Source organism: Propithecus coquereli, unplaced genomic scaffold (assembly GCF_000956105.1).
Source record: "Propithecus coquereli isolate 6110/MARCELLA unplaced genomic scaffold, Pcoq_1.0 Scaffold9, whole genome shotgun sequence".
NCBI lineage: Eukaryota > Metazoa > Chordata > Mammalia > Primates > Indriidae > Propithecus > Propithecus coquereli.
The window spans coordinates 10,105,093-10,128,084 of NW_012155284.1; the positions used below are offsets into that span (position 1 = coordinate 10,105,093).

General features: G+C 38.8%; 1 protein-coding gene across 2 annotated transcripts in view; it reads right to left on the bottom strand.

Moving 5' to 3' along the window:
• MAP1B (microtubule-associated protein 1B) overlaps positions 1-22,992 on the bottom strand; it is a 100,850-nt gene that overhangs the window by 71,109 nt on the left and 6,749 nt on the right. Inside the window, exons 2-3 of one of the 2 annotated variants that reach the window (XM_012664583.1) lie at positions 20,774-20,875; positions 20,231-20,263 (exon numbers count right to left, since the gene is read on the bottom strand). In XM_012664583.1, coding sequence (XP_012520037.1) covers positions 20,231-20,263; positions 20,774-20,875 — 135 coding nt within the window. The remainder of the gene's footprint in view (positions 1-20,230; positions 20,264-20,773; positions 20,876-22,992) is intronic. The other variant, XM_012664584.1, reaches the window with a different exon arrangement.

The following is a 22,992-nucleotide window of genomic DNA, read 5'->3' on the forward strand; positions in this document are numbered from 1 at the left end:
AAACAGAAAAAAGCTTTAACTCATTAGATATTATTAAGAGAAAGCAAAATTTAGTTCTGAATCATCTCAAAGCCATTTCTGATGCTAATTTTAAACATAGGTATGCATGCCTTGTTTTAAGGAATCATAACAGTTGAAAACCCAAATTTAACAATCAGATAAATGGGGAGAAGTATCCTTTTTTTTTATTTTCACAGAAGACATTTTGAAAGAGACATCTTCAAGCCAGAGCTTCAGACTTACACAGATCATTTAAAATCAATACCTGCTTGATTTGGCCAGGTAACTTAGGGTAAGATGCTGCCATTTAATTCTGGATGAAGATGGGTCTTACCAGTTAAAGATCATAAAGTTTTCAAGCAATTCAATTAGAAAATATGATTTAATTTGTGGCTTACATGAAACAATAGTTATAGAACATGTTTATTGGCTATCATCCCTCATAGACTGATCTAGGAAAAACAATACACTCAAAGGTTCTACAGAAACTTAGGCTGTCAATATGATCAACTAACTATAGGAATAAGACCAATAGGTCATGATTTCACTCATATACATGGAGGTCAACAACAAAGCTACTACAGGTTCTATCACCAAATGGTCTGACATCCCTGGGAAGATAAAAATGGAATTGCTGGTTTGTAACAAGCCATCCTCATGAATGAACTGAACTGACCTTCTGGTACTATGAATTATTACTCAGACCTTGACAGTTCTGATATAAGTGAAAATGCAAATCACCCCAATAACCTAGCCAATGTGGTATGCCATAAACATAGCCCTTGGTAACAGTGGAAGGCACTCTGTCCAATGGGTGGAAGAACATGCAGAAACCTGAACCCCTCTACAACTGGAAATGACCAAATGTAAAACACTCAAAATCAAGTTCATAAATTTTTAATAAAAAAAAATTTTGGTATTGTCCTTGCAAAAAAAAAATTCACATATTATGTAAACGCTCATTTTAGCAACCTCTGGGCAAGATTTACCCTGTAGTTTGACTTGGGCTCAGTAGTCAAAATTTGTAAGTTTGTAGTTTATAACAAGGGAAGGATGTAAAATAACTCAACGACATACCCTAATTGAAGGGGAAGGGAGTGGTTGGCCTACAAATGAGTACAGGGACAAAACATTAGGCCAGGTCTGATTTGGGGCAGGATCTGATAGAAGATAGGAATAAATGATTATGAAAAGCAACTGAGAATGTCTCTCCCTTTTTCTACCATCTAAGCTATGAAGTCTTGGGGGAGAAAGAGGCAGATTTTAAATTATCCTAGAGAACCAAACCCACAGATGAGGACAAGCCTTGGGTGAGACTGCCATGCTGAGAGCTTGGAGAGGACACGACTGAGGCTGAGAAAATGACCCAACTGCCCCTTCAGCTACCTGGGGAGGGGCACCTGGCTATCTCCAGACAGCAATTTCAGCTTCCAAAGTCAATTGTTAATTTCCTGTGTGTAATGACCTTCCTTTGAATTACATTTACACTCAGGTAACGTGGTAAGAGAGCTGTCCTGTATTTCAGATAATTCAAGGAGGCTGCAGCTGGGAGTGGAGGAAACAATGGCAATCAATATGCCATAAATGCAGGAGAAACTCAGGAGAGACACATATCCACAGGTATGTTTGGTACAGTAAGTGGCACTTTACACAGTCACCAAGTGCTCAGCACATGGCAGTACCTTCACCCTTTTTCTCATTCCACACAAGGGCCACAGGACAGGTAATTCAGATGGTCTAGTCCTTTCTAGAACACTCAAACAGAACTTGGCAAAACCAGGGTTTCCTTCTGACCAAATATACCAACAGCCAAATATACCAACCTTGAAGATTTGTAACTGAAGACTTTTGGTCAAATCTAGTTGTGCTACACCTCAAAACCCAGTGTAATTCAGAATCTTATTTCTAAAATATCATTCTCATAGGGACAACAATCAACTAGGTAACTGGACCTGAAAAGTCAGATGAGGAAAAAGAAACAGCTCACCCGCTGCCTTTTGAGGCAAAACAAGAATGAAAATGGAAAAGCCCCCGGGCTATCTGGATGGAAAATTATCACCAGCAAGAGGGCCTGATCTAGACAGAATCCATCCTTCCTCACAGGACATTAGATGCTAAGAAAATTCTGGTGTCCAAATATAGAGAACTGAAAAACATTGCAAGAGTTTGTAAATCTCCCAAGAAAAATCAGTGGGGACTTTTTTCTTCCAATTCTTTGGCAAAATTCAAAAAGATTGAAATTTCAAAACCTGTCTAATCCAGGTAACCCTCAATCTCATAGCTCTTAGGTCTACTCCACAGGGAAGGAATCCAGACTGGCAAGAGTTAGTTCTCTTACCTGTATCTGCAAAACGCTGACAGAAACGGGAGAGAAAAAGGAAAAGAGGAAACTACTGCCTTTACTCACTCGAGTAATATGGTCACCACAGAACACTAGTCTGCTTTCTGAAAGGAAATAATTTTTAGAGGTGAAAAACAACGGCTGATAGGTACCAGGCACAGCCCTATATGGCATAAGCACTATTGTGAGTTAACTCCCTTGGACGGATGAGCAAACTGCAGCTCAGCGCAATTCAGCAAGTTGCCCAAGGTCACACAACTAAGTGAAAGCCAGAGCTGGTATCTGAACCCAGCTTTTCTGACTCAGAGCTATTGTTAGGTTGCTTGAAAGAAGGACTTTCTCCCTTTCCCTTTCCCTTTCCCAAGTCTGACAGTGATTTTCTTCCTATGTTTATTTTTGTCAGAGAAATTGGAAATGACTGATAAAAATTATGTTCTTCCATAGACTCAGCTCTGGGCTCAAAGCATCTGTGACATCAGACTTCCACCCCACTCTCCATTTTATTTTTTTCATATGGGAAGCATAAAGGAAAATAAAAATCTCAGGACCCCCCCCTCCACCAACTCCTTATGCAAAAGGGAAGGTTAAGCCTGGAGGCTGAGTCATGCAACACCCCCTTCCAAATGAACAGCTGTTACTAATGCTATGCATCAGGCCAGATCCCCAGGAAGGTAAAAGGCCAGCCCTGCTCACAGATCATTCAAAATGAAATTCATTGCTGGCCTCTCATAAGCAAGGACTTACAAATCGCAGGCTAAGTCTAGCTTCTAAACCTAAAGTCTGTTGAGTCCACACTAATAATGTTGATTACAAGTTTATCTTCCCAGGTGCAGAACAGAGACCAGACAAGATTAATCATTTCTTCCCCCTACCCAAGGACATCTACATAATTGATGCTTCCTTCATTCCCTTTTTCTCTTCTAACATTTGCCTTATCTTGTGTAAAAAACAGATTTCCTGGGCCTCATAAGAATATAACCATTCATCTCTCTGCCCACCCTCCTCCTCCTCATTTTCTTTCTGTATAACCTATCCCCTTTAAAAACTGAGTTTCCAAACCCTGTTTTGGAAAAACAGCCACAGATGTGCCTGTGGTTTGTGTTTTTCCCGGGTAAGTCCTCAAACTTTGGCTTAACAAACCTCCATTGATTGGGATCTTTGCCTCAGTCACTTATTTTGGGTTGTCAGAAGGGAACTAAGAGATCACCCTGAGGAGTGAGGAATGGGACTTTAGACAGACTCGATCAATGCCATCACGAAAAGGTGAAACATTTCAGAGGTCCGATGGGACCAGCCGCCTGCCTTCCCTCTCCACCCAGCGGTGGCCCTGTCTTTGCCTTCCTTTTTCAGGGACATTTTCTGCAGCAGGGCCCCGGCCATTGTGGGCTTTGAGAAGAATGATATTCTGCTTTTGTAAGAAAAGGAGGAGATTTCCCAGGCATGCTTTGTGTCCCAAATGCTTTCACTAATTGATAGAGAGAGGCGCTACAGAGTATATTTCCATTCATGCAGTCAGCACATGTCTACTTCTACATTTAAGTTTTTCTTGTGTTTTTCCTTTTTAAAAATTTCTCCTATGAAGACAACAGTTTCCGTTAACAAAATGAAGCAAAACCAAATTCTTCTTAATGCAAATGTCAGTAAGACTTCTCCCTTCATGCTAATCCCCTGTTTGACATGCAATGAATGACATCATTCTACAGAAGCTGGGGACAAACGTAATGTCTGCTCTAATTACAGGGCTTAATATGCAGGATAAGGGAGGTAGCCGTGAGGTGCAGGCGGGCCCTTCCCACTGGGCCCTCCTCGGGAATACAATCAGACCCGCTAATGCAGTGGTGGAGTCTTGCTGGGACAACACTAAAAGGAGCAGAAATCAAAGGACTTCGCTGGCCATGGAGTCAGGCTTGATTTTCTGAGACAAACGGTATATCCCCGATTGATCATTTAAATAAAATTGCATTTTTCTTACTCACTCAAACCAAACTGTGCTGTCACAAAAGACAACAGGTACACACACAACACTCTCACTCACCAATGTGTAAAAACTAAAATTAAAAAAGAAAGCGGTAATTCATGAGGTTCATACAGTGACAATAAGAATGAATGTGGCACTTCTAGTTGCAGGAAGGAATTTTATACACCACCATAAAGAACAGAGGGGTTTATATAAAGTTTTGAAATACGGAAGGTCCTGATTAGATAAAGAAAAATGGAAATATTTGGCTCTAGGGAACTTCAAGTATAGAGAATTGATGATGCTACAAAGAAACCACAAGCCTGAATGATTGTTGAATAATACTGGAGATTTTACATAGTGGCAAATGGTATAGCTGATTTGAACACTGAGTCAAGATGAATCAGCTTTTCCTGCTTTGCTAACATTTCTTACTCATTTCCCTGAATAGCAGGTTATAAGCATTAATCATTAAAAAAGGTTTTCTTCCTGTTTAAAAAATATTGTTATCTGAAAATTCTTCTTAAAATAATATACTTGGTAAACTACTGGTTTATAGTACAAAATACACATGCATTACTTAGAATAAGAATAGTATGCTGTTGCCCATGAAACAAATCAATCTTACCAGAGAACTTTTCATATAAATGATGTGTAATCCTCTCTTAAAAATATGATTTTGAAGTGTATCAAGGATACCAAAATAGTACACCACATTCTATAAGCATTACAGATTTTCACAAATGAAGATTATATCATTAAACAATTACTTTGGGTCAGAATTAAGAAAGCTAGCGGGTTAACATGGCAGCAGACCAGAAGAACCTGACATATCCTTATCCAAATTTATGAATTTTTGAAAAATTCAGGAAAATACAGAAAACCAGAAAAACTGACCATGGTGATTTAATGTGAAGAGATGACCAAATGGTGAAAGGTGTCGGGGGTGGGGGAGGCTCAGGGGGAAGACAAACTGCACCAAAGGGAATTAAAATATACATTTTTTAATACATACTCCGCCTTGGAAAAACAGTAGATACATTAACAAAAAGTAACATGTATGGGGCACTTCATATGTTCCAGCCACCATTTCCGTACTTAACATGTCTTATAGTCACTGAATTTTCATAAATCCTCTATAAGGTAGGTTCATAGATGAGGAAACTGAGGCACGGAGAACTTAAGCATGGCTTAGAGCTTGTATTTGATCCTGGCCACTCCAGCTCCTGGGCCCCCACCCTTAATCGTTCTGTTGGGCTCAAAGAAGGTTGGAAAGGTTTTGATTCATTCTTCACATATCTGCCCCTCACTCCAGGATGCAAGACAGGAAAAAGAGGCTTACTGCAGGGTATCTGATACCTCCTTTCCCACGGCTCCCCACCCCTCCTCCAGCTCCTCACCTTCAGAACCCAACAGAGCTGGGGGTGGAGGAGAGTGCTGTCCTACCTTACAACCTGAGCTGGATAGTTGTCTCAGGAAAAGCACCTGTAAGTAGAAGCAGAGGCAGGAGGAGCCTGGGAAGGAGCACACGCTGGTGCACAGTCTTCCATACTTGCAGCATATTTGTACAAAGAAGAGCTGCAGATTCTGTCTAATTCTCCATCGGAGGCAGGAGCTCTGACAGTGAAGACAGACTTCTTCCCAGGCTAGTTAGCATCCCATGCCAGATGAATGCCTGCTGGACCGCGGACCCAGCGTGGGGGCTAGGCACCTGAATCTGACTTCCAGATTCTAGTCATAAGAGGGTGGAACTGCTAGCACCCAAGGGCACAGTGAGACTTGCTAAGGAGTCCCTACAACCCTCAGTTGGCAAATTCTGAGCCTAGACAGACTTCTTAAGGAAGGAGAAAACAAATAAAACTCAAAATGGGTCCTTTGAAAACATTCTGTAGCACAAGAAAAAAAATGAACATTACCTTGAGATTTGGTGGAAAAACATCTCTCTAAAAACGACTTTCTATAGAAAACAAAATAGAATTCTAGAAAATGACACTTGGTATCTACAAAAGATGGTAGACATTGCGTTTATGAAATGACAGAGAACAATAAAAATAGGGTGGGCTGAATTATAGGCAGAGATTTAAAAAGAAGTCACCAGTGGAAGGAACAAAAGAATTCAAAGAAATACAAAATGCAATAGTAGAATTTAAATCTGCATCCAAGGCAATAAAGAGCAGAACAAATCCTGCAGGATGCTGACTAAGTGATGCACAGGGCAAAAGTGAAATGTTCTCCTAGAACCCATAGAAGAAAATCAAAAAGGAAATGAGACAGAGGATGAGACATAAGGGCAAGTTCCTTTCTAAGAATCATACATATTCTTAAGGTTGAAACCAGAACAACAGGAAGAGAAACAATGATATATGTAAAAGAACTTTGCTACCTGAAAAAAGTCTGCAGACTGAAAGGGTTCAGAGAATTTCAGGGAAAAAAAATGATGAAAAATGCTTGTATCTGGACATTTCTTTACCATGTATTTTAACTTCACATAGATTCAGAAGATTAGCTAAGATCTGAGCAAATCCTATTGAGAAAGTTACTCTGCAACTGATTTATAAACACCTTCAAGTAAAACACTATATAGAATAAGAAAAATCTGTTCTTGGTTAGATTTAACAGTGAAATCAAGTTTTATTTTTTCCAGTAAGGGACATTGGTGTGAAATAATACACAGTTTATTTGCTTCAGTAATATCCTCCAGGTTATAGAAAAAGTATTTTCATATGTAAAAGTTGAGGTTTTAGACACTATCAAATAGGACTAAGAGATATCAATCAACATGGGAGAGAAGAAGTGGACATTTGAACCAGAAACAAACGACAAATGAAAAATAATCAGACGTGATACAAGAAGGCTATATACTGCTGGCCTGAAAAAAGCAAACACTACTAAGAGCGGATTGGCTTCACAGGGCCTCAAAAATTACCAGGTAAGTATTCTACAAGCAAGCACAGGAAAGACCCTGGGAAGAAGACACTGAAGGAAACCTCTAAGCACCATAGACATAAGGTATGATTGTACAGGGACTCAGGAGCCATAATTATGTTACAACACAAATCCTTGGATTCTGATCTCCAGAAATTTTTGTTGCTTCTTTTCTCTATTTAGCATCAAGATTTTTGCAGCCTTGCAAACTTGTATATAATTAATCCCATGTTTTTAAGATCTAGTTCTCTTTTACTTGATTCTTGACTCAGAGCCAGAATAGTGGAATCCTTACAAGAATATCTTTATAGAAATATTTTTAAATAATTTCTATTTAATTGTTTCTATTTCCTAGGGAACGGGCTATTGTAACCTCACATTGATCCATATGAAGTCTAGGATAAATCTGTATACTCTAGAACCTGTAAAATTAGGCTGAATTGCTAATATTGTATTAAAAGGGAAATATAAATACAGTGTCCAATGTCTTAAATATAAAATAAAAAACATTCTTCAGAATCACAGCTCTAAAGTTCTCTCACTTTCTCCCATACCAGGTCAGTTTTCTCTTTTACAAACTTAGCACCTTATTCTCTTTACCTCTACTTAGCACCGTTTGTATTAATAATACACATTTGTGTGACTATTTGGTTAATATCTGTTTCCTCACCTTTGACAGAGAGCTCCATGGGAGACTGTGTACGGACTGTGTCTTATTTGCTTATTTTGCTTATTATTATTAACCTCAGTATTTGACAGAATACCAGATCCCATAAGACAAACAACATATATTTGTGGAATGAATAAACTGAGTGTACATGTTTTCATTCACTATTCAGCCAAGCATGTTATTGCATCCTAAGAATTCCAAAGAACTTTATATAAGCAACACATCTTGCCTTTATATATTGGCTATGTTTATCAACTTTACATGTAAGCCATTTTAAAAAATATTTGAATGACTTTGTTCACTTATATCACAGAATATTAAATATAAATGGGACCTGAGAGATAATAAAATTGAAGTTCAGAAATGCTAAGTAATTTGTTCACAATAGCACAAATCTACTTAGCAGTAGAACTAGGTAGGATTAGAGCTCAGATTTTCCACCCCAACTCCACCCCTTAAAGGCTCTGTCCGTTTTGTCAAGAGACTGTATCTTTACCAGAGCTTCTAGGTTTCCAAGTCTCTGACGGTAACTGATAGTTTGTAAATAAACACTTTACCATACCTTAATGTTTAAAAGAAATCTGTGACAAAGAAAGCATTTGCAATATAAATAATCACTGCAAATTGTGAGATTTCTTATGCAGCTTATTTTTCAAACCCAAGAGCTAATTATAGTTTCTCAAGCCCACGACACCTCATCATTCATTGTCACATGTGTACTAAGCCCACGTGTCTGGCACTATTCTGAGGCTCTTTATCAAGGGGCATTAGCCTAAGACCTCCTTATTTCTATGGTTAAAAGATAACTGCATTCCTTTTTTCTTATGATTCAGTTGCAACTGGGAAAAGCCATTTCTGAAAAGTTAGAATCCTGAAAGATTAAACAATCTCCCTGTACGATTACTTAATTTAAGCTCTTTGGTCTCCATTTCTCTCATTTGAAGTCTGTTTCTGTTTATTTGGTTGGCTTTTTTATTTTTCCTTCTTTTTGAATTGTAAGTTGGAACTTTTTTTTTTGGTAACTAGTTTCAAATCTGTGATGTCTGCTTACCAAGCACAGAAAATCCATTTGCTGGCTAAAGGATTCCAGCAATAAAAATTTCTATCTGATGATGGAATCATATTTCTATATAACCCCTGGAGTGAATTAATTTGCCAAATTATTTCATTTATATTTATATGCTGGAATGTTATTCCAAAGGCTCCAAATAGTCTCTGTTCTATGTATAAAACAATAAAACAAAAATATGACAGCATAATATGTATAACTAATACACAATGTAATGCTTCTTTAAAAAGCAAACACTGATCTCATGTTAAATGTTTTAAAATAAACTCAAACCAGCACTACTTGTAGAATAGAAGGCTGTAATTGGAGAGTGGGGAGGACACACTAAGAAAAAGGAGGAGAGAAGAAAAACAAGAGGGAAATAGTTGACATTAGAGGGGGAAAAATACATGAATGATACAGATGAGAAAACAATAGAAGGAAAGAAGATAAAACCAAATGAAATGTTATTTTTTAAATCAACATATATTTGTTAATACTTGGATCTTCTAATGCTTCTTTAAAAGGGACACATGTTTTTGAAATAATATAAAAGCAAAGCCACACACACACAATTACATATGTACATGTAAATGGCTATACAATGTAGCCATATAACCTTGTCTATTCCTAGGCTCTAAAGATATTCTGGACAATCTTAAAGCACAGGTGATTAAGCCTTTAAAATAACATCACTTTTCATTTCTTTTTTTTTGTGTTTGTTAGCTTATTAGGAGGGAGATGGTGCAACAGAGAAGACAATTATCTATTTAAAAAAAATGTTTTCATAGGCAATAGACATAGGAAGTAGAAAGGAAAAATGGTTGGGACTTGGGAATGGGGTGCACCTGTTGTATGTACACCAGGACAATGCAAATGCAGAGGGCTGGTGCATATTTTGCAAATGCTGAGAGTTTTTTCAAGTTACCTAGAAGATTGCCATGGTCCCTTTGCCGTACTTCCTTTTTTCTTTATACCAGTTTTGAGTTCTTTTGCAATATTTAGAATCAATGACATTTTTTCAGAGCCTATGACATCCAGGGATATGCACTATTCTATACTGAAGCACAGTCATATTAGTATTGAGGTGGCCACTTGGCCACCTCAATATAAATGGTTTGCTTGCTAATGTTTCAGTAATAAGAATGCACTAATGATCACCACATCTTCACGTTTACAGTGTAATTAAAATACAGTTCATAATAAGGGCCCTGAGGCATAGGAAAAAGACCTTCCTCCTGAATTAGATTGTTCTGAGTTTGGATTCCAAGTAGGTAGCAAACAAAGTATGTTCTCCTCTTGGAGGGATGGTCTCTCTTGGCATGTGCTTCAATAAAATGCCAATATTCGCCTAAGGGGTAAAATATCTCTTAAAAAAAACTCTCTTTGAAAATATCATTCTATTTGGGAGGAAGAAGAAATACTAGATTTCTAAGTTCATGTTTTCTATAAATAATTTAAGTATATCTTGAGCTAATGTATAAATTTAGTGTAGGAATTCTAAGTTAATTCTAGATAAATTTGAGGTGTTTGTATAAAAGAAATTACCGTATCAATGGATTCTAAAACTTTGAAAAATAATGATCCCACAATGAATTATTGGCAACTCTCTATTAGCTAGAATATTTGATTAATCAGACCACTGTACTTCTAATCTATAGAGATATTATCATTAATGTTATTATATATAATTTTTTTCTACTATTTTAGAATGCTCTGTGAAGTTTGCTGTAAACAAATAATATCAGACCTAGGTTTTAATGAGTGAATTAAACATTTTTTGAAAACATGATCAAATTAGGTATGAAACAAATTGAAACTGTTACCTTAAAGGTATCAAATACCAATAGTCAATCATAAGATGCATTACCATAATAATCACTTTTCCTTCTGGATAATCATGACTTTCTGATAATGATTACCTGCATGCAAGTTGTACACTGTCAGTAATAATTGGATTTGAGGACCTTCTTTCCCAAGGGCATTCATATCTGCATGTACAAACTTGTTAAATTATGTTGTGCTAATTGATGGTTCACATGATGAGACATGCACAGTTGATAATGCTTATTAAAATGCAGGCCATTCTCAATTATCTATAACAAACGATGTGCCTGGCACTTTTAACACACTCAGCCTACAGATAATCCCCAGAACTCATGAGATTCAATCTCCAGTCTCCTTCTAAAGATTTGTGACTAAGTAGCTAATCTGAGGCTCAATGCAACACCAAACATCAGTGTGGAAATTCTCATTTTAATGGAAAAAATATGCAGCTATTTCCTATTTGGCATTGTGTAGATATAACACCCATAAATTTTACTTCTGAAATACTTTCCATGCAGGTGTTTGGCATTGTGCAAACATGATTAAGTTTTGTCGTGTTTGGTCTATCTGCAAAGTAAAGACAGATGGGAAAAGCCAAAGGCCAAGAATCCCCAAACTGGGAAATCAACCTGAGTGTCATAAAGCTGTGCGTCTTTCCCTAAAATTAATAATCCTAATAGATGGGACAGGCAGATTTTCTAAACACAATTCTTTCACTGATATTCTAAAACCTGGATTAAAAACCATTTTAAGCTAACCAGAGTAGGACAAGTTCCTGTCTACATTTCATTTATCAGGCAATTTAGTAAAAATTCATGGAATCATGAAATATAGAAACCAGAAGGAACTCCGTGATCATTTGGTCCATACTCTCCCAAATTGTGTTCTACAGAAATCTAGATCCATGGGAGAGAGTGGTAATGGGAATGATTGGTCAAATAGGTTAAGGAAATGCATGGTTAAAAAAAAATTAAACAAGTTTATGCACATATACTTCATGCCTCCTCAAAATATAAAATTGAGTATGCCACAGTTCCCAAACTTATTTCACCATGAAATCCTTTTCCACTGACTTTTAATGTTTTGCAGAACTAATGGCTGGTAGAACAAAGTTTAAGATGACCTGATCTAGGCTAATTCATTTATTTTGCAGCAAAGGAAAGGACTGACGGCAACTTTTCAGGGAGCTCCGTGGACAACAATAGTCTCAAGTATGGCCCAGAGCTGCTGCATTAGGTCAGGCTTCCAGGACTCTCTGGAGAAGGAAGGGTCCTGGGAGCGGCTCACAACTGATGCCGCCACCTCCCTACTTCCCCCTGACACTGAACAGCTGAATCAGATGCTCTCCTAAGTGTCCTTTCTAGCCTCGGGGCAGTGAACCAATTATTTCGTATTTGTTTCCTTAAAACCCTTCACTTTCACAATCTATTGTCTTCAGAGTCTGCCAATGGACAGCTTTCCAGCACTCAAAGATGAAGACAATCTTGAAATTAAGCTTGTGTATCCAGTTCCGCAGTTTTATTGTCACGTGATTTCAGAGTGGTGAATCTTTAAAATATCAATTCAATCTTTTCATCATCGAATTAAAGGGCTGAATTTCAAATGTAACTCCAAATTAGGGAATACTTTAAATCAGTTTGGATTCAAAATTCTCTGTTCACAAAGAGAATCCAGCACACTAGGATCTGTTGTATTTATGCCCCAATTTGCATAGATATGATTTTAGTGTGTATTTTTTATGCACATATATTTTTTAAAATAGCCTAAACAAACCGAATTTACGGAAGGACCCCTTGCAGAATTCTCGTTTGGCACACATTGTAGACTGACTTGTTCTGTTAGTTATCTTATTTCCACGCTCAATTGTAAACAACTCTCAGGCCAGGATTTACTTACACATCTTCTTATGGCCTGTAGGAACATAAATATTTAACGACAGATTGGCTGATAATAGAGCACCTTCTAAAAAGATATACCCTATAATATGAAAAGATTGTCCCTTTCCAATGGATTAGAATACGATAAGGTATTCTTTCTCTCTCATGCACGCACGCATGCATGCATGCATGCATGCCCTGGTGTGCATCCACGCGCACGCACACACAAACACACACACATTATACTAAAGTAATTACAAGGCACTTGAGCATCTTGTGGGGCCCCTGGGACTGCACACAGAACACCACTTTCTATCGAATTGCACCGCCAAAAACTCTTAGTATTTGAACCCAGAAACTGTTTGGAATTCTAGATAAAAGAGGGGTTGCTACGTCATCTCTAAGCAGGTATCGACTGCAATTAAAAAGGGGAGGAATTCCATCGAGTAGTTTTCATATCTGTTTCACTGGTCTTCCACAAGTCAAAACCTCCACAGGAAAGTTTATTAATAAAAAGACAGAGAGGGAAATTGCTCAAAATGGCTAAGGAGCTCAGCATTAAGAGTATTGTTTGCCTAAGCTGAAGAATTTATTCCATGTTTAATTTTACTGCAATAAGGTTAATGTCTCCAAATGTGACACTTCGTTGATTGACACTTCAGGAACCAAAAAGCAACATCTTCGTGAAGCAATGTCCCTTGGGCCAAGGGCACTAGAAATGTGTTGCTTCCCCAGGGGAGTAGCTGTTCCTGCCTCACTCTATCCATGTGAGATGCCAACAAGGAATCTGAATTTGATCCAAAATGCTCACCAGTGGCTTGTTTACTCATAGCTTCCACTGAAAACCTGTTTTATTAGGAAAGAAAGGGCTGGCTTAACAGCAAAGCACAGGTCTAGAGGAGTTTCCTGTACGACAACAAAGACAGTCCTCAGAACGTATGGATTTTATTTTAACCCCTCAGGAACACAACATGGCAATTTTTAGAGGCTACCTCAGTTTGAGTCTTTGGAATGAGGGGCAGTACAAATGCAGAGAGGAGCCACATTCAACAAAACATTACCCTAGGTTTTCAATGTTCATTCTTAATTACACAGTTTTATTTTCAAGTCATGGGTAGACTGTCGTTACATTTTCTACAGGCATTCATTTGACCAGTCCTCACTATAGGCAATCCTTTAACCTAAGCAGGGAGAGTTTATTAAAATAACATTATTTTTGTCTTCTATTTATGTAAATTTCTCCAGTCCTTGTGGTCCATTTTTAAGTGTGCTTCCCGAGGCGCACTTCTTACTTTCTCACATTTCTCTAGGACCAAGGAAATCTGCCTTCACATGCAACAGAAATTACCCTTAGACCGCAGCCGAGAAAACAAAAGGGGTAAGCCCTGGGGTATGATGTTTGGGGATACTTGATCGTTGCCAGGGTAGCGTTTAATTAGTCCTGGGTTGCAGCTGGGGGTGGGGTGCTGGTACCTGGGTAACCTTTGTCATTGTGACTAAATCCGTGGTTGAACAATCAAAATATGATGCTTGTTCTAATCTCCACTTTCAATTCTTTAGGAATTTGATTCTCTCTCTGTCTCTCTCTGTCTATTACACACACACACACACACACACACACACACACTCACACGCACATGCAGTTTGTAAACTAAGAAAACACTGTTTCTTTGTTGAACGACACAGTATTTTTTGCAGCTATGAATGACATTTTCCCAACTAAATTATAAATAGTGGGGATACCGTATTCTTCCATATATCCTTTTACAGTTCCTTGCTTATTGATAAACACTCAAAAAGATTACTTGTCATTTTTGAAGTGATCTATTAGTTTATGTTTTATTTCTCACCTTCCACCATTATTTCTAGCATGCCACCACAGATGCTGAACAAAATGCCCCAGAGAGAAAACCCAAAAGCAGGCAGTACAAGCAAGGGGACTATGGTTGCTTGATGGTTTGCGGTTGCTGCGCACTTGAAAAAAAGAAAGAAAGAAAGAACCTCTACTTACAAAAACCCTGGGCTCTCTTTGGTCTCTGAAAATGAAGACAAAACGCTGACATTCAGCATGAGGTGCTATGCTTGGTTAGCATGTTAGCAGCTGTTCTGGAACTCACTTAGTGGGATTTAATGGAGGGGTTACTGACATTCCCTAAAATGGCTCCTGGGCCCAGGCAGCCAATTTTCTGCCACCTTCCTGACTGCGCCTGTCTGTGCTGAGTGGTTCCACAGTGCCCATTACGAACCCTTGAGAGCCATTACCGTCAGCAGAGTAAAACATCCTTTCTACTCTAAAAAGAAAAAAAAGAAAGGTGAGATGAATAGGTGTTTCTAGGGTGGTCTGAATGAGCCATCATTAACTACCCTGAGGAGTGAAGGTGCCTCAACATGGCAACGAAACAGCTTTTACTCCTTTCTGTTGACCGCACCTGCACCAAAAATAAAAAATAAAAAAATAAATCACACAGCGTGTGAGGATCTGGGAGGAGCTGGATGTATTTTCAAAGTTGAGCAAGATGTCAGCCTCACAGGAATTGCGCCTTGTGCTGCGTACCCTACAAAATTCTGCCCTTCTGCTCAGAAGGTCTGGTTCTGTCACCATTTCAAAGGGCCGGGCTGGGGGTGGCGAAGTCTGAATGGGAGCCCTGGGGCGAGAGCAGTCGCGCCGGGCTGCGGGTCACTCCGGACCAGGACGGGCCAGGAGGGCTGAGGGCAGGGGCAAGAGCGCGGAAAGGCTAGGGATTTGCATGAAAATGGGGGTCTCCTTCCCAGGAGGGCAGCACTGACCTCAAGGGATGTTAGAGATCTGGTTACGTCAACAAAAATAAGGTTTCTCTTTGTCCTTTTCTTCTAATACCAGGATTCCTCCCACACTCTTGTAGGGTGATGCAATCCAGCCGTGTGGGCATCGGGACAGGTAGCCAGGCCTGCGCGTGTGCGCCGCGGGCAGCGACAACGCGAGGATAACCTCTGAAATGGCAGGTTCCTTGAGGGTTAAGTCAGCCCCTTGAATGCAACTGGAACATGTATTTGCGTGCTTTGTTGTTTAAAGGTTGCAGCAGGGCTGAAAACACATTCATTACTCCCTGTCACAGAGCAGTCGATGTATTCTGGGCACATACAATTAAGCTATAATTCTACACAACACAGACTAAACACACAAGTCTAGGCAGAGAAAAATGAGTAAAAATATTCTCAGACCGTTTTCTAAAGAGCAGTTTAGCATTTTCTTATCATTGTACTGGCAAATATTAGTTGTAAAACCGTGCCTCATTAATGTCAAAGGGAGGAGAGGATTCGCATGACTGAAATTCAAAGGGCTGATTTTAATTCTCCATCCAAAACCAATCTCAAGGCAAGGTATTTTTAGCAGTCACTCAGCACAAATCTAAAGATGCTCAGCTGTGGTTTGTTTATCTTCTAAGGAAAAGGCATGAGTTCTTAAACAAAACCACCCATATACACATTACAAAATCAGTCACATTGTATGAAGATTTTTGTGAATGTGATCTAGGAGCTATAAAACTAGTGACAAAATGTAAATATGCCAGGGTCTTACTATTTATTCAGCTAAGAAAATAAACCACAAGAAATCACAAGTTTCTTAAAACTGGCAAAGTCTATAGTCACCTGTTGATTGTTGGGAGTAGAAGAGAAAGCTGAGTAGTAGACTGGGTTGAGGGAGTTACCCATGGGTGGGCTCTACAGTGGGAAGGCAGGCCCAGCCCTGTCCCTGCACATCAGCACCCTGATGGATGGTCCTTGCATGGGCACCCATGGGACCATTTTGCAAATGGTCTCCAACCCTGCTCAAAGCTTCTGCTGTACCTGCCAGCACTTTAAAGCATTGCCTCCTTTTTGCTCTCGCGCCCAAACGACTGGATTAAGCCCAGTCATAGAATGTTGCTGCCCTCTATATATAACCTGCACTGTGTGCCTCCTCATACTGCTGAAGGTAATTGTTTCTCTGAGAAACATTCCAGATACAAATGAAAATTTACTACACAAAGGAAGCCAGCCAAATATCTAAACAGGGTATTTCCCACCGATAATAATAATCACCAAATATACAAGTCAAATAGATTTTCATCAAGGGAGACGACATTAATACTAGCTTACATTTATTGTTTACCATCTGAAAGGCACTGTTTTAAGACTTTTACACACATTAATTCATTTGAGCTTCATGAAAACTCCATGAGGTAGAAGTGATCATCCCCAGTTTACAAAGGAGAAAACTGAAAATGGTTACATAACTCATTCAAGATCAAATTGCAAATAAATGGCAGGGTTACAATCAAACAGATAGTTTGGCTCCAGAATTTGCACTCTTAATTGTTATGTTGTGTTGCTGATGAGGAATTGGGTTATTACAATTTTGAAGTTATTTTAATAGGTAAGTAATAGTGGCAAAATGATGGAAAAAATAAAATTTAAACTGATTTTCAGTTCCGATGTCCCCTGACCAGGGAATGTTTTTATTTGTTTGTGGTTTAGAAATGGTATCTGTCTACCACAGATAATCCTGGGGAATTCCTATCACCCCTAGGAGATAGCCTCCTCTATTACTATAGCTAGACAGGTCTAAAGTTAAATCTGGGAAAGAAGCACATAGCAATGGAATTTGAAATAAATTCTATACAGCATGGTCAGCCTAGATTTACTCGTATAGTGAAACTTACAAAAATGATTCTCATCCAACATGAGTAAGGCAGAAAAAACATAGGATATGATATATAAATAAAAATTTTACGACAGTATTCAAATTCATAAACATAAGGACACTTAAGACTCTACTTTGAAAAGACTCAACTATTGAATTTTCACTTGCATGAAAGACTGGAGAGTGTTCACGAAAAAGCATCTAACCTTTTCTCTCAAGATGACTATTCTTACTTGAGCCAGCCTAGATGTGGCCAGGAATGGCTTTACATCAGGGCAAAACAGCAGAGACCCATCCTGGGCACACAGCAAATGTCTGATGAGTGATCTTTAGGCAAAGCTTTGTTGCAACAGGTTCAAGATAGTAAGATGGACCCGGCTGACCAACCATTCCAAGAATTATCCTATGCCAGAATTGGACAGGGCATAAAGATCCCAGGACTAACATTCTGGGGAACTGGGAGACCCACCACCTCATCCTTCACACTACACTACCACCACCTCGTGCACCCATATTCCAGCTTCCTGCACAAAGGATATTTGTTCAAGATGACCAACACTTCCAGAGCAGTCTCGGAAGAGACCTGCAATCCTAAAGAAAGAGTCAAACTGAGTCTCAAAACCATATTTAAAAACTAGTATAAGGGGCGAATAAGTACAAGTGGAAAAAACCTTGTGCCATTTGCAGGATCTGTTAGCTGCAATTTGAGACTGTCATCAGTCTTTATAAGTGATCTCTAATTCTTAAAAACAACAAAAGTTAAAACCAACATAAATGTAAAACAGATATAAGAGCAACCTGAGCCTTAATTTACTTGTGTCAGGGAAGGCAATGAATATTTTACTACAAAACTCTGCTAGCCTAAAAAACACAATAAAAAAACAAAAAAACCCCAAAATAAAAGAAAATTTGTTTGAAGCCTGGCTTTGATGCAGAGTGCTGGATTTTGTGTTATTCTGTATGTGACTGTTAAATGCCTTCTCCTCTCATAAGAATATAAGCAAAATAAAGGCAATGACTGTGTTTGTTTTGTTCATTACTGTGTCCTTCCCCACCTCCTGCCTGATAGTGCCTCGCACATTGTAGATGCTATTTAAGTATTTTTTTAACTGGCTGAATGAACAGTTTTGTTTTTTCAGAAGATCCATCCTTCATCTTGCTCCTTGCCTCTAAGTTAGTTTAAGATTCTAGAAACTCCAAACACAGAGGTTCAGCTAATTCCATTTTAGGAGAATGGAGGCACATGAATTAGCTTTTACAGAATTTTAACTGAGAGCGGAAGAGACCACTAGCCTTGGACCCACTTAAAAACTGACTTCAAATTTTTCCATAAAACCTTTTCTGTTTGTTCATGAAAAGCTAAAGGTTTCCATGGGCCCAATCCAGTGATCATCCTGTGATCTCCATGCACCTCAATTTTGTTTTCTTGTCCCCTGACATCTCTTCTAAAACACACTTACCTGAAACTGAATCTGACATGTGCTTTTATCATCTATTCTAGTCTTGGTTACAATCCTTCATGCTCCCCATACAGACGCCCCACTGTAATGGCTCCATTCTGGATGCTTGGTTCCCAGAGGGGAGCCTGGGCCTGTACAGTGTACTCATAGGTTTGAGAAGGAAAATCATAATATCAGTCCTTTCTAGAGTTGGCAAGAATGGTAAAGATGTTGTGTGTTCAGAGGCCAATCTCCAGACATAGCATCTAGCATAGCACTGATAGAAACTAGGTAGGTAACCAATCCTTACTGCAGGGATAGCAGGTAAAAGAAGAGAATAGGGTATGTTAGGCTAACGTGGCAATGGGGGGAACTTGATCTTCCCAGTCCACAAGAGTAATACTAGGTCTTTGGCCCAAAATGGTTAATTCTTCAGCAATTCTTGCTGCCTTTCATTTGCAACAGACAGCTGTCATTCTATAAAGGCAATCCAAATATAAATGAACATAATGAGAACCACATGATTTGTGCACAAAAAAAAAAAGTAGTCTTAGAAATAGTCATAGTAAGAAAGCCAGAACAACCTATACAAAAAGAATAAAAATGTGGTTTGTCCATCGTGAAATAAACATACTTGTTGGAAAAGGACACTTCCCTTATTTTTTGTGAGATGGTTGTAAAAGTTAGGGAGATACTGCAAGACATAAAAATAAAATACAATTGTGACAAGAAAAACAACCTTATACTGTACCTTTCCTTCAGCAAAGCATGTGCTGTCTGATAGTGTCTGGATCATTCTCTTTTTTTTCTCAATGCAAAGTTACTTAAGAGCTGATTTTTCATGTGGCTGTTCAACAAGTTTAACTTTTGAACCATTTTTTGCTCAGTTTTTCTTAGCAAATTCCATGCTTTGGATAACTGAAATGTATGGGATTTTATTTTAATATTAAACTCAAAAGAAGAACCAAGACAGTCCCGTGGGCATATTACTGCAGCGAAGTGGGATTCATGAAAGCACTGACATTCTATAAAGGTGGTTTCAGATCTCAATATGTACAAGCTGATGGAATATGATCTAATCAGTCAAAAAAGGCTGAACCTCATTCCTGATGTTATATCAATGCCAATAAAATGAGCAGTTATACAGCAAAAGCATGTAGACAGAAAAGAGCTTTGTCTACTCTATTTTACATAAAATTCAAATACTAGCCAAGAAGCAAAATGCAATATGGTGTCCTGATGGGTCAATGGCAAAGCTTTTAAGAAATGCATCCCAGGTTTGGTGTTTTTATGGGCCAGAAACTGTCTCATAAGCCTCAAATTGACCAGCTGGGAGAAATATGGGTCACTGCTCACAAGGGGAAGACAGAACAGGTCAGCATGAATACATCCCCAGCACCAGAGACATGGTCAGAGCATACTCCCTGAGAGGTGGCTTGTTAGCAGAAACATCTTCACATATGACAAATTTTTGTGTCCTTACCTTTAATTATCCTGTAGTAATTCTTTTTCATCTCTGAAAAAAAAGGCTATTTTAACATCAGTTTTACCCACACTCAGAAAGATAAGTGGAAGTACAATGGCAGGTAACAATGCAATGGTGAAATGATGATGTATATTTCATTTTGAAATGCAGTAGATGTTTCCTTTTTCTTTGGAGGGAAGTGAGTTACGGGATTCTGGGGGCATCCTATATGTATTCATAACTTCATTTGAGTAAAATAAACATTTAAATAGTTTGCAATCCCTTCAGTTCAGAGTACAGCGAAATAGAAAAAAAAAATTACCCTAGAGCTTAAAAATGTTGCATTAAAAATCCAAAAAATAGACAACCAATACAGTGATAACTTAGTGTTGACTTTCTTAACTGTGGCTGCTGGCTAACCTAGTTGATGACAAACACAAAGAGCCCCTTCAGCAATAAAGAGGCAGCCTTTCTGATGCTCTAGGCAAAGGTTTCTAGCCAATGGCTTATTCCGTTGTCCTTTCAAATTCTAGGCTGACTAATACCGAACAGAAGCCTCACCTGGAACGTCAGGAGAGAATCTTGCAGAGTGTCGGGATACAAAAAGTTTGAGTTCTTGGTCCAAGTTGCATTCAATCAGGTTTGTGTCCCATGATCTGATTCCTAAGGAGGGAAAAACAGACAGTTGACAAACTTCCATTTAGTCATTTGAGAGTGGTTTGGAAAACATCACTGTAACATTTCTCAGGCTTTCAGGGAGGATGTGGAAACTCCTTTTCTGAAGAACTTGGTGGCTGGCAATGGATGCCCACAAACTGGGAGGGCCAGGGAGGTCTCTCCACCAGGCCACAAGGGAGGGATAACTAGAAGTGTGGACTAAACTTCTGCCCCTTATAAAATGTAAATGTAGCTCTTCTGGAAGAGTAAAAGAAAACAGTTATTAGGAAAATGACAGGCCCTACTCCAGCGAGGAAACAGAAAGGGCAAGAAGACAGTTAGTTCTTTAGTAGCTAAGAGGCCACCAGACTATATCCCTTGCTTTCTCATGGTTCCCTTGTAGGTGGCACGAAAATGTAGAATGAAGGTGGGGAAGGCATCCATGGGGGCTGCCATTTAAGCTCAGGCCTTTGTTTTAAAAATGATGTTCTGGTACTGTGCACAAAGGAATTCATTCCTTTACCCATCCCATTTTTCACCTTGGTTTTTCAACCCCTGGATATCAACCCAAAATTTGTGCAATCATTGATGAGCAGCCTGGATCTTAACCTTCAAGACTTGGCCTGTCTGTCCTTCCAGGCTTTTCTTTTACCTGAGTAGCTTGGCAGGCACCTCTTTCATTCACAATTGTTATTTGTTGTACTGAATTTTCTTATCCAGAGGCAAAGAAACATGGCAACTTTTTATACTTTATAAAACTTCTATGGAGTTGGGGGCCATGAACCAGCTATTCTCACAAAAGTTTAGACTTTCTTTCTCTTGGCTAAAAGGAATGTCCCGATGAGAGGAACACAAGGGCAAGAAGTGGGATGAGGGTGGCTTCCTGTGCTCATGTCCTACCTCTCTAGTCTCTTCCTTCCACCTCCTGCTGCCCCCTCTCTCCTGCTCTCTCAAAGGGGATGGCCCAGAGGGATACCCAGAGAGCATCAGAGACCGGAGGCCAGGTAAAGTCGGGGAACCCCAGAACTCTGCAGTGTGTGTTTTTTTTTTACATATATTTTTTTTTCAAAATAGATTGTTCATCACAGTGGTTATATATGTGTGTGTGTGTGTGCATTTTTTTCCCCAAATAGATTGTTCATCATAGAGCCAGTATGTAGCACCCATGATTGTACCCTTCTATAGAGCATCCTCAACTGCCAGGAACAACTCTGGAACCATAAACATTGATTGTATACCTCCTAAGGGCAGGGGCTTGAACCTCTAGGTACAACACAGTAGGTGAACTATCTCTAAATAAACACACAATCATTTAATCATTTTGCTGGTCAGCAGTCATGCATACACACTTGGGAGAATAAATGGCAGTGTGTTATTTAAACATATCTCTAGATCATTAATGCATATCTGTATCTACGCCTATTTATGTTTCATTTAGCCTTCCTAACCTGCAAAGAATCAAGGTAGACTATATGTGTGCATACATATATCCTTTGCAGGATAGAATTATATATATATAAATCATGTGTGTATGTGTGTATGTGCACATATATAAAATTATATATGTAGATATATAATTACAAAAAAAGATTCTGAAAACTCAGTTTGCTGCACACCTAAAATATCTTTAGATTATACACCAGAGACATTTTCTACCATGAGGAATATTTTCAAATAGATGTATGTCCACTGAAGAGAGGCAGAAATTTCTCATAAGATGGGAAGAATTCAGGTGTGGAAGAGTTAACATTCCTAAAGAGAGGCTAAATTATAAGGGAGAATTTTACAAGTCTCTCTGGAAACATTAATGGCCTCAGTTTGCATTGGTGCTAATGGAGTATTTAAATTTTAACCAGAAAGGCAGGTTGAGATTTTGCAGGATCTTTTTAGTGCAGAAATGATAAATAGGTTCTTTTTGTTTCACAGAGAGCTTGACAGGTTGAGAGGTCTGAATTCATTAGAATATTTCACTTCAACATATACGCTACATACTAGGCTAGTGCAAAAACCATTGAGTTCCTGTCTGAGCTGCTTAATTGGTATTGTTGGCTGAATTTGCCGTGTTCCAGGCCTGAGCTCCACTTTGTCTTCTAGCTGTCAAGCAGGGTCAATAAGTTAATAAT